The 12,609-nt window shown below is 36.6% G+C and overlaps 1 protein-coding gene across 10 annotated transcripts in view; it reads left to right on the forward strand.

Annotated features, from left to right (window-relative positions):
* lic (dual specificity mitogen-activated protein kinase kinase lic) overlaps positions 1 to 12,609 on the forward strand; it is a 109,779-nt gene that overhangs the window by 45,203 nt on the left and 51,967 nt on the right. For all 10 annotated transcript variants that reach the window (XM_076209336.1, XM_076209335.1, XM_076209342.1 and 7 more), the window contains one exon: positions 1,476 to 1,519. In XM_076209336.1, the coding sequence (XP_076065451.1) occupies positions 1,513 to 1,519 (7 nt within the window). In that variant the 5' untranslated portion in view covers positions 1,476 to 1,512. The remainder of the gene's footprint in view (positions 1 to 1,475; positions 1,520 to 12,609) is intronic.

Genomic DNA, 12,609 nt, shown 5'->3' on the forward strand with positions numbered 1-12,609 from the left:
TACACTCTTTGAGTATCCAATTTGCAATTCCATCTGGTCCATGTGATTTCCTAACATCTAGGTTTTTTATTTGGTCTCTTATTTCTTTCTGTGTTACCTTTATTTCTTTCATTTTAGGGGATCTTTCTTGTCTATCTTTCCAAATTTGTGAGTTCTCAATTGTAAAAACAGTCCTGAAATGTCTGATCATAACTTCAGCCATTTCTATGTCATCTATATATTTTTTATCTTCATGCAGTTTTACAATTTCGTGTTTGTCTTTTAACCTCTTCCATACGGTGCCGCCTATGTAGGCAGCATGAGGAGCAAGTGGATATGCGAGGCTGCCATATCGGCGTCTTGATTATATTTATTGTAGTTGTCCCTGCGTAACTGACATACTCTCTAAACTGGCTTCATCACATTTTCTATGTTTATCAAAATTCACGGGTGAAAGAGAGAACGATCGATATAAACGGTGACTATTTTTTATGGTGCGAGTATTATGACGCAACATCGTACGTCGGGCAGCTAATGCTGCCCGCGAGATTTTGGCCCGGAGTGAAGTGGTTAATTTATCATTTACTTATCTGTAAAAGAATTTAGGTTGATCTTTACAATTGACTCTATCTTTTTCATAGTTTCTTTTTTCATTCCTGTGTATATTCACATATTTGTTCCTAAGTTTTATATATGTTATGTTTTTTGGTCTATTTTTCCATCTTTTCCTGGCTTTGTCTCTTTTATCTTTAGCCTCACTACACCTTTTGTTACCAACACTTTATATAAATCTCTTTTTGCTTCGTCTTTGGTACATATTTATCAATTCCTTCCTTGTACTTTTCTTTGGAAAATTTATCCCAGTTTGTGTTTTGAATTTTTTTCTTCTAAGTTTTACAAAATCCATTTTGTTGTACATTAACCTTCCTTCTCTATGTTTTTCATTCCTTATCACATAATTTTGTTCTTTTAATTGAAACTATTAGTATGTGGTCACTCTTCTCAATTGGTGTCTAATACTCCAAATTGTTTACGATGTCCAGTTCAGAAGTTAATATTAAGTCTAGTTTTGACGGTTCCTCATTGTTTCTATAGTATTTACCTTAACCCATTGTGTTAAGGTATATTCGATGGTCATATCCAGCACAATGTTGCTCCAAAGTTCTTCTCCCCCTTTTACTATAATTTCTTTGCAGATTATATCCTTTGCATTAAAGTCACCCATAATTACTGTGTTACCACCCTCTTTCAGTAACTTATTTAGAACATTCATTATGTCTTCCAGTAATTTAGAATGATCACTATCAGACCAAGCCTGTGTTTTTGGTGTGTGTGTGTGTGTGTGTTTGTGTGTGTGTATATATATTTTTATATATATATATATATATATATATATATATATATATATATATATATATATATATATATATACCTACAGTGATATGAAATACTATCAGTCCTTTACCTTTTGTTCATATTATTTATTCTCTTGACAGATACTGTGGCCTAGCCTGCATCACCAACTGAAACACAATGTCGGGTAAGTATATACCATATATTTTGGGGGACTAAGACATATATCTCTATATATCAAAGGCTTTTTCCCCCTTATAAGGGAGGTAGCAAAGTCAAAAGGCACATGCCCATTCCACTCCCATCCACCAGCTTTTCTTGCCTGTCATCGTAGTTCCTTGTAGATGACGAGTCATCCCTGTATCCCACTCACTGCCCTGGGCCAGAAACAATGCTGCAAGATACAGTACAAGGCTGTTTATCTTAATCAGTGACCTCCCCTCATGCAGAAAAAGAAAAGACTGAAAGAAATCCCTTTGGGTTGCATCAAAATATCATTCACACATAACCACTCCCTACCCCTCATCCCCTGCCCCTCCCATCCTTGTATCACAGTATGATATATACACAGCCATTATCCACTCATCCTTATCTCCTGTCTTTTCCCTTCCGTGCCCAACAGAAATGTTTCTCTTACACAAAGCCCCTTTTAGCCCATCCATCCATCTCATCTTTGGTCATTCCATCAAGTTCACTCTGCCCACCTTTGCCTTTGACACCATGCTTACTAATCATTCTTTTCCACTCCTTTTTTTTTTTTTTTTTTTTTTATAAATTTTTGTCAAAATATTCCATTTCTCTTCCACTGTTATTTCTTCTTTGTATATTCTTTCTCAGTTTTCTTTTTGAAAGAATTCTCTTATTTTATCAAAATTTGTTTTTTCATACATTCTTCCTTTTCTATATTGTTCATTTCTTTTCATGTATTTTTCCTCATTTAGTTCCAGTTCAATCAATATGTGGTCACTTTTACTTATTGGTGTCTTATATTCAATCTTTTCCACAATTTTAGGTTCAGATGTGATTATTAGGTCTAGTCTCGATGGTTCTTCATTTCTATACCAAGTGTTCTCTTGTATTCATTGTGTCATTGTATGGTCAATAATCATCTCAAGTAGAACATTTCCCCATGAGTCTTCTCCACCCTTTACTGTCATCTCTTCCCAGCAGACTTCTTTGCAATTAAAGTCGCCCATCATAACTATTCTTTCTCCATCTTCCATTATCTTGTTTAATGTTATCCTTGTGTCTTCTAACATACTTTTATGTTCACTCCTCCCACGAGGCTGTTTTTGGGGGCACATAGTTTATTACAAACTTTCTGTTCTTCTTATCTCTGTCTTCCACTTCGATCATAATCATCTCTACTGTATTCTTTCCATATGTGACACACCTCACATTTATATCCTTCTTAGTCAGGAACATAACTCCACCCCCTTGTTTTCTCTGTCTGTTTCTAATCCAATAATTATATGCAATATGTCCTACACTGTAGTAGTGGTAGTGGTAGTGGACCTTTTAATTTTGTCTCTACAATTCCCATTATGTCCGGTTCTTTTTCCTTCAAATAATCATTCAGCTCATTCAATCCTGTTATTAATCCATCTATATTTGTGTAAGACACTTTTAATTTTCTGCTACTTCCATTGTATTTTCTGTTTCCCTTTTGTTTTTCTCTAGTATGTCCCATTTCCTTACTTTCATATTCACTACTGTCCAATAGAATTTCTCTTTTTCTCTGTTCTGTTCTCGTTTTTTTCCTTAGCTTCTTGTCTTTTAATTTTTTCCTCCTCTCTTTCCTCTTTATTCATTTCTCTTTTTATCCACACCTTTTTATATTGTTCACTTGCTGCTAGTTTCCCTGTTTTTGCTAAGATATTCTCTGCTGTCGTTTGTGACCTGAATTTAATCTTAATTGGTTTGGTCTTATCTGTACTATACTTTCCGAGTCTATACATCTCTTCAATTTGTTTCATGATTTCAGGTTCATCTTCCTGAACTAATTCTAGTAAACTGCTTACTTTTTCTTTTTCCTCTTTGATTCTTGTGATTCTATTAAGATCATACTTCTGTTCCATTCCTAATATAATTATACATTTCTTTTTATCTTCTAAGTCTCTTAGTATATTCTCCTTCTGTCTCATCACTTTAATAACTGAGTCTTCAGTTTGTTCTTTCATTTACTGTTTAATTATGTCAGTAAATGCAACTTTACTGTTCTCTTGGATTTTTTCCAACCCTGTGCTTCTTTTGCTAAGGACTCTTTGTTCTCTTTGTTCTTTAATTCCTCATTCTCATCTTTTACTTCTTTTAATTGTCTTTTTAATTCTTCTATTTCTTTAGTTTGGGGTTTTTGTTCACATTCTCTAATTCTTCCAATTTGTCAACTCTGCACAATCTCTGCCATTTTACTGAACCTACTCTCCCAATGTTCGGTCATTTTTTCAAGTTTTTCCTCTAGTCTTGCTAATCGGGGGAGGTTGGTCCCTGGAAATTATTATCCTCACCTTCCATTGTGCTGCTCTTATCTACATTTCTAATCTTTACATTTTTGTTAGTCCCTTCATCGTCACTAAATTGATGTTTGTTTATATGGCGTCTGCCTGCCTGGACCAAGTCCCCTTCTTCCTCATTTCCCTCCCTTTCCCTCAGTAATCCCTCCCCTTCTCCTTTTTCCTCACCTTCCCACTACACCACGAGCTTTCCCCTTCCCTATAAATACAATAAGGTACTTCCTTGATGTTGAGATCCACGTACATTTTTATTTTTCTTCGGAACTCCAATCTTCGCCGTCCATCCGATGAAAGTGTGTGTATGTGTTTACCTAGTTGTATTTTACGGGAAGGGTAGCTATGCTTGTGGTGTCCCGTCTTCATATCTCATTTTATCTAGATTGTTTTTAAATTCATGTAATGTTTTTGCACACACCACTTTCTCATCTAACTTATTCCAAATGTCTATTACTCTGTGGGGGAAAGCTGTTCTTTTTCAGATCACTTCTTTAACTGTCTTTCTTGATTTTCTTACCATGTCCTCTTGTATTTCTACTATCCCATTTTATTAGATCCTCTCTATCAATAGTTTCTATGCCTTTCATTATTCTATAAATAGTTATCAAGTCTCTTCTCTTCTTTGCTCTAATGTCTTTAGATCAAGTTTTGTTAGTCTCTCTTCATATAATAGTTCTGAGAGTGTTGGGGCCAATTTTGTAATTGTTCTTTGTATTCTTTCAAGTTTTGTTGTACATTTTTTTGTACTTGGTGACCACGTCATTACTGGATATTCCAATCTTGGTCTTATCAAAGTGACTAGTATTTTCTTCTCCATTTCTTCGTCCAGGTATGTAAATGCCACTTTGATTGTTCTCATTAAATTATAAGTTTCTCCAAAAATTTTGTTTATATGTTTCTCAGGGGCAGGGGACATATTATTCATAACAATGACTCCCAGGTCCTTCTCATTTTCTACTTTTTTAATTTCTTCCTCTCCCAATTTATATGATCCCACTATTCTTTCTTTGCTTCTTCCAAATTCCATTATGCTACACTTCTTAATATTGAATTCCATCTCCCACTTTCTACTCCATTCCTATACTTTATTGAGATCACTCTGCAGCAACTTACAATCTTCTACAGTATTCACTTTTTTCAACAATTTTGCATTGTCTGCAAAGAAGCTCATATAACTTTCAGTTCCTTTATCCATATCATTGATGTATATAGCAAACATTATTGGGGCCAGAATTGTTCCTTGTGGAACCCCACTAATCACTTCATCCCAATTAGAATGTTTGTCTCATATCACCACTCTCATTTTTCTTTCATGCAAGAAGTCCTCCACTTCAGCAGTTTGCCCTGTATTCCTCCTGCAGTTTCTAATTTCTTTAGCATTTTCTTATGTGGCACCTTATCAAAAGCTTTTTTTTTTGGTCTAGAAATGCACAATCAGCCCATCCATCTCTTTCTTGTATTACATCTATTAGCCTTGAATAGAAACACATCAAGTTTATGACGCATGATCGTCCTTGTCTAAATCCAAACTGCCTTGGATTTAGTACATTGTTTTTTCCAAGTGCCTACCCATCTAATTTTGATCATTCTTTCACAAATTTTAGCTACTGTACTTGTAAGAGAGACCGGTCTATAGTTAGTAGTCTTTTCCTTGCTTCCTCTTTTATATATTGGTACTATATTTGCTCTTTTCTAATCTTCTGGAGCTTTTCCTTATTTCAATGAACTGCTTATTTTGTTTGTTATATATTTTGTTAGTTCGTTCCTGCATTCTCTCAAAATCCAGTTTGCTATTTCATCTGGTCCATCTGATTTTCTGACATTGAGATTACTCAAGTGATTCATTATTTCTTTCCTTGTTACTTCTATCTCTTTCATAGGGGGGACTTTCTCCTCCCACTTGACATCTTTATGTTGTAAACACTGATTTAAAATGCTTGTTCATAATTTCTGCCATTTCTATTTCCTCTGTGTATTCAACTCCTTGTCGTAGTTTCACTAATTCTTGTTTGTTTTTCAGTTTATTGTATACAAATCTATAAAATAGTTTTGGTTGATCTTTACATTTTTCTATGACATTCTTTTCATATTTTCTCTTTCTCTACACACTTGTACATATTCATTTCTATAACTAGTATATATTTTCCATTTTTCAGGTATTTTGTATTTCTTCCATTTTATCCAAGCTTTATCCCTTTTATCTTTTAACTTCCTACATCTTTTGTTGTACCAACACTTCACATATCCTTTTCCTTGTTTTTGCCGGAACATACTTTTCCACTCCTTTATAAATTTTTGTCAAGATATTCAATTTCTCTTCTATTGCTGTTTCCTCCTTGTGTATCCTTTCCCAGTCTGCTTTTTGAAAAAAATTCTGATTTGATCAAAATTTGTTTTTCCATACATCAATCTTCCCTTTCTATATTCATTTTTTTTCCATGTATTTTTCCTCATTTAGGGATAGGGAGGGAAAGATAGCTGCAGTGGAAAATGCTAAGAAAATGAGAGTGATGAGTGAGGAGAATGGAGGAGAAATAAGGAAGGATGAGGTGAAGGCAGTTGTTAAAAAGATGAAAGCAGGTAAGGCACCTGGTCTGGATGGATGCCTTATTTAATGTTTGTTGGAGAGAGGATAGAGTGCCGGAGGACTGGAGGAGTGCCTGTATAGTTCCTCTTTACAAGGGAAAAGGGGACAAGTGTGAACGTAGTAGTTTCAGAGGGATTAGCTTGTCTGGAAGGCTTATGGGAGGATCTTGATTGAGAGGATTAGGAGAGGAACAGAAGGAGTAATTGGTGAGGAACAGTGTGGATTTAGGACAGGTAGAGGTTGTGTAGATCAGATCTTTGTGGTAAGACAGATATGTAAGAAAGCTATAGGAAAGGGGAAGGATGTTTTTTGGGCTTTTATGGATCTGGAAAAGGCTTAGGATAGGGTAGACAGAAAGGCACTGTGGGAGGTTATGCAGATATACGGGATAGGAGGAAAGCTTGTGGGAGCTGTCAAGAGTTTTTATGAGAGTAGTAGAGCTTGTGTCAGGATTGGAAATGGAGAGAGTGAGTGGTTCAAGGTAAAGGTGGGACTTGGTCAAGGATGCGTTATGTTGCCCTGGCTGTTCAACTTATACATGGATGGGCTAGTGCGAGAGGTAAATGCAAGGGTAGTGGGTCAGGGATTGGAGATGGTTAAAGAAAATGGAGAAAAGTGGGAGGTGAGCCAGCTGTTGTTTGCGGACGACACTGCGCTTGTGGCAGGATCGGAGGAGGGATTGAGGAAGTTGGTGGCAGAGTTTGGGAGAGTATGTGATAGAAGAAAGCTAAAGATAAATGTGGGTAAAAGTAAGGTGATGAGATGTACAAGGGGTGAAAGTGGCAGTAGAATGGAAGTGAGCATTAAGGGAGAGCAATTGGAGTGGATAGTTTTAGATACTTGGGTGCAAATGTGGCAGGAAAAGGTGGAGTGAAGGTGGAGGTAGAATGTAGATTGAGAGAAGCGAGTAAATGCCTTGGTGGATTGAAGAGTGTAATGAGGAATAGACATTTGGGAATGGATGCTAAGAGGAGACTGTATGAAGGAGTGATTGTGCCAACAGCACTGTATGGGGCAGAAACATGGAACATGAGAGAAGAAGAGAGAAGGAGTTTGAATGTGTTTGAGATGAGGTGTCTGAGAAGTATGATGGGGGTTACTAGGCTAGATAGAGTGAGAAATGAGGAGGTGAGGAGAACAGGGGTGGAAAAGGAGCTGGGAGATAGGGTTGATGAAAGAATATTAGGATGGTTTGGACACATGGAAAGAATGTGGAGGGAGTGAACATGAGGGGACGTCCTAGGATGAGGTGGATGGATGGGGTGAAGGGGGCTTTGGGGAAGAGGGGAATGTCTGTTGAGGAAGGACGGGAGAGGACAGAAGACGGGTGAATGGAGAATGGTTGTATATGGATGATGTTGTGATGCATGAGGTGGAATGGGGAGTGAAGTAGTATGTGTGAGCAAAATTTGACGCAGCCCGAAGGGATTTCTCCCCGTCTTCTCCTTTTATGCATGGGGGGATGGAGAGGGGGGGGGGGTGTCGCCAATTTAATGAAGCGGCCTTGCTGTGGATGTGCTATGTCTTGCGACACTGCTTCTGACCCATGGCAGTGGACAAGGTGCAGGGATGACCCGTCATCCAGGAGGTGCTAAGACAAGAGGGAGGGTGGAAGGGTGTGGAGTGTATTCAGGGATGGAATGGGTGGGAATGATTTTATGCCTTTTCCTTGTAAGGGGGAAAAGCCTTGGTATATGTATGTGTGTTCTTCATTCAGTGTATTTACCTACTTGTACCTAGTTGTATTTTATGGGACAAGAGCTATGCTCGTAATGACCCGTTTTCGTATCTCTCCGAATTCAGTTTATTCTTAAAATCTTGTATAGTTTTGGCACTCACTGTTTCTCCATTTAGTTTGCTCCATACATCAGTCACTCTATATGGGAAGCTATTCTTTTTCAAATCTCTTATGTAATTGTCCTTCTTTAGCTTCTTTTTGTGTCCTCTTGTTTCTCTTGTGTCCCATTTTAATAAGTCGTTTCTATCAAGAATTTCCTTCCCTTTCTTAATTCTGTAAATGGTCAACAAATCACCTCTTTCTCTTCTTTGTTCCAGTGTTGATAGATATAATTTTTCCAATCTTTGTTCGTATGTCAAAATTGAGAGTGTAGGTGCCATTTTTGTCGCTTTTTTTTTTTTTCAATAATGTTGCAGCATATTCTAATTTAAGTCATATCAGTGCAGCCACTATTTTCTTTACCATTTCTTCATCCATGTCATCAAAGGCCACTTTCATTGATCTTAATAAGGTAGGGTCTCTCCAACTAATTTATTGACATGTTTATCAGTGTCAAGTCACTTGAGATAATCATTCCCAGGTCCCTTTCTGAGTCGACTTTTTATGACTTCCTCATTACCAATTTCATATAGGCCCAATATTCTATTTTTGCTTTTTCCAAATTCCATTATACTTCATTTCTTAATGTTAACCACTTCACTCCGGACTTAAATCTCGCGGGCAGCAGCCAATGCCAGCCGTACAACGCGTTGTAATAATACTCGCATCATAAAATATAGTCACCGCTTATATCGATCGTTCTCTCTTTCACCTGCGAATTTTGAAAACCACAGAGAATGGGATTCAGGGCACATTTGGGAGAATGTAAAAACACAGGGGTGACTACAAAAAATATAATCAAGACGCCGATATGGCAGCGTCGCGAATCCACTTGCTCCTCATGACGCCTACGTAGGCAGCACCGTATGGAAGGGGTTAAAGTTCACTTCACACCTCCGACTCCATTCCCATATTTTGTCCAGGTCTTCTTGTAGTGATCTGCAATCTTCTGTGCATATTCTCTTGAGTAATTTGGCATTGTCAGCCATGTAACATGTTCAGTTCATGTAACACTTCACTCCCTCATCCATATTATCATATCATTTATATATATGGCAAACATTAAAGGAGCCAATACAGAGCCTTGTGGGATGCCACTTATCTCATCTTCCCAGTTCAATTTTTTTTCTCTAAGTACCACTCTCATTTTTCTCCCACTTAAGAAATCCTTCATCCATTCCAGTAGATTATCTTGTATTCCTCCTATTATTTCAATTGTTCTTATTAACTTTTTATGTGGTACTTTGTCAAAAGCCTTCCGCAAATCCAAGAAGGCACAATCTGCCCAGCCATCTTTCTTGTTTTATCTCTATTAATCTCGAGTAAAAGCATATTAAGTTAGTGGTACACGATCTTCCACTTCTAAAGCCAAATTTTTTAAGGTTTAATATTTTATTCTCTTCCAAGTGTTTGATCCATTTGTTTCTGATAACCTTTTTGCATATTTTTGCTACTGTGCTTGTAAGGGATACTGGTCTCAAGTTTGTAGGATCTTCTTTGTTTCCTCCTTTATATATTGGTACTATGTCTGCATCTTTCCAATTTTGCGGTACCTTTCCTTCTTTGAGTGAAAAGTCTATTATCTTGTATAATTTGTCAGTCAGTTTGTCTATACACTCTTTCAGTATCTAATTTGGAATTCCATCTGGTCCATGCAATTTCCTAACATCTAGGTTTTTATTTGGTCTTTTATATCTTTCTATGTTACCTTTATTTCTTTCATTTTAGGGGATCTTTCTTATTGTCTATCTTCCCAAATTTGTGAGCTCTCAATTGGAAAAACAGACCTGAAATGTCTTATCATAACTTCAGCCATTTCTGTGTCATCTATATATTCGTCATCTCCTTGCAGTTTTACAATTTCGTGTTTGTCTTTTAATTTGTCAATTACATATCTGTAAAAGAGTTTAGGTTGATCCTTACATTTGTCTATAATATCTTTTTCATAGTTTCTCTTTTCTTTCCTGTGTATGTTCTCATATTCATTCCTAAGTTTTATATATGTTTGCCATTTGGATGTTTTTTTGTATTTTTTCCATGTTTTCCAGGCTTTGTCTCTTCTGTCTTTACCCTCACTGCACCTTTTGTTATACCAACACTTTATATAAATCTCTTTTTGCTTCTTCTTTGGTACATATTTATCAATTCCTTCCTTGTACTTTTCTTTGAATATGTTCCATTTGTCTTCCATCTTTGTTTCCTCTTTGGAGAATTTATCCCAGTTTGTGTTTTGGAAAAACTAAGTTTTACAAAATCCATTTTGTTGTACATTAACCTTCCTTCTCTATGTTTTTCATTCCTTCTTACATTGTTTTGTTCTTTTAATTTAAACTCTATTAGTATATGGTCACTCTTTCCAATTGGTGTTTTATATGATATTTTGTTCACAATATCCAGTTCAGAAGTTAATACTAAGTCTAGTTTCGATGGTTCTTCTTTGTTTCTATATTTAGTATTTTTCTTAACCTATTGTGTTAAGGTATATTCAATGGTCATATCCAGCAGAATGTTGCTCCAAAGTTCTTCTCCCCCTTTTTCTATCATTTCTTCCCAGATTATATCCTTTACATTAAAATCACCCATAATTACTATGTTACCACCCTCTTGCAGTAACTCATTTAGCATATTCATTGTGTCTTCCAGTAATTTAGAATGATCACTATCAGACCAAGCCTGTATTTTTGGTGGCACATATACTGCTACAAATTTTCTACTTTTCTTATTTTTATTTACAACTTTAATCATAATTCCACATTATATTTGCCTTCATTTGTCTTTGTCACATTTAAACCCTTTTTGGTCAATATCATGACACCTCCCTGTTTCTCTGTTCTATTTTTGGCCCAGTGGTTGTATAGACCTTGTCCCACCATACTTGTTGATAGAGGGCCTTTCAGTTTTGTCTCCACAATTCTCATAATGTCAGGTTTCTCTATTTCCTTCAACATCAGAAGAACCATGGAGGCACATGCAGAAATTGAAACATGGTTTGCCTGAGGACTCGAACGGCTGCAAGGATGTTACCAGTGCCATATTGACTTAGACCAATACACCATCTCTCTTGATGGTGTATCGGTCTAAGTCAATACGGCACTGGTAACATGCTCGCAGCCAGTAGTACGAGTCCTCGGGCGTACCACGTTTCAATTTCTGCATGTGCCTCCACGGTTCTTCCAATGTTGATGGCTTAGAATTAAAGTGCATTGTGGTTGATAAAAACGTATCTCTAGTCACTAGGACCCAATCAGTGTTGTACATATATATATATATATACATGTATATATATATATATATATATATATATATATATATATATATAATACACTCACTATCCGAGTTACGACCTAGATAGGTTCTGACCAACCGGTCGTAAGTCGAAACGGTCGTAACTCGGACCGTATACATTCGAGGTGTATACTCAAGGACATATGATGTAGAGCGTAAATCCAGCTCAAATGTTTCATTTGTGGCCTCATTGTAGAACATTCTCAGTGTATACAAAATATCCAATACTCTTTGATTGTTATACTAAATAATAAATTAATAGGATAGGGTAAAGAAAGAAAATAACACAGGATTCTTATTAGAGACTGAAAATACAAATTAACACAGATACAAAATATAAAAAATATAAAATATGCATGTAAAAAAAAAAATTAAAATCCACGTTTTGGTTGCACGTCATCTATACTTCGTGCGTACGGTCGAGGGAAAGATCAGGCAGTAGGTCTGGCGAGGCACCATGGGGGATCCGTTGGTATCCGCTGGTCGAGGTATAATTAATAAAAAGAGGTTGAAGTAATAAAGGCTTAATAACATTTAAAATAATTCCCTCAAATGTACATGAAAACAAGTACAAGATTCGCTTCTATGCACTGGGCTCAATCGTCGCCTCCCATGCGAAAACGTTCGGTCTCTCTTCGTAAGAAAAGAACGATAATCATAGCACAACGTTATTTCATCAAATAAATATTTTATGCATGGAGTAGTACAGTAAGATATATTGTCTTATTGAATATAAGATATTATACTTCAGAACTCCAGGAATATCATAGACTTGGGTTAAAACTATTTGTATCCATGTTCGTACACTACAGCTTTCGACTTTTGACCAATAGAGAACTCGAACCAGAATGAAAAGTACGAATGCAGGACTACTGTAAACCGACTCTCTGTCTTGGCTTTCGGGGAAGCGTGTATCACCGATCTGGCAAAACTGCCCTTTCTGACCATTCCCACCTGCCCTGATTATCGGTGGGAACTGGGAATCGAAATACGGTATAATATAAATTCCAGTAAAATTATGGTATATGGTAGACATCGTATGGTAGATGGTAGACACA

This window comes from Oratosquilla oratoria, chromosome 26, assembly GCF_046742065.1.
Source record: "Oratosquilla oratoria isolate Oo_2021 chromosome 26, ASM4674206v1, whole genome shotgun sequence".
NCBI classification, from domain to species: Eukaryota; Metazoa; Arthropoda; class Malacostraca; order Stomatopoda; family Squillidae; genus Oratosquilla; species Oratosquilla oratoria.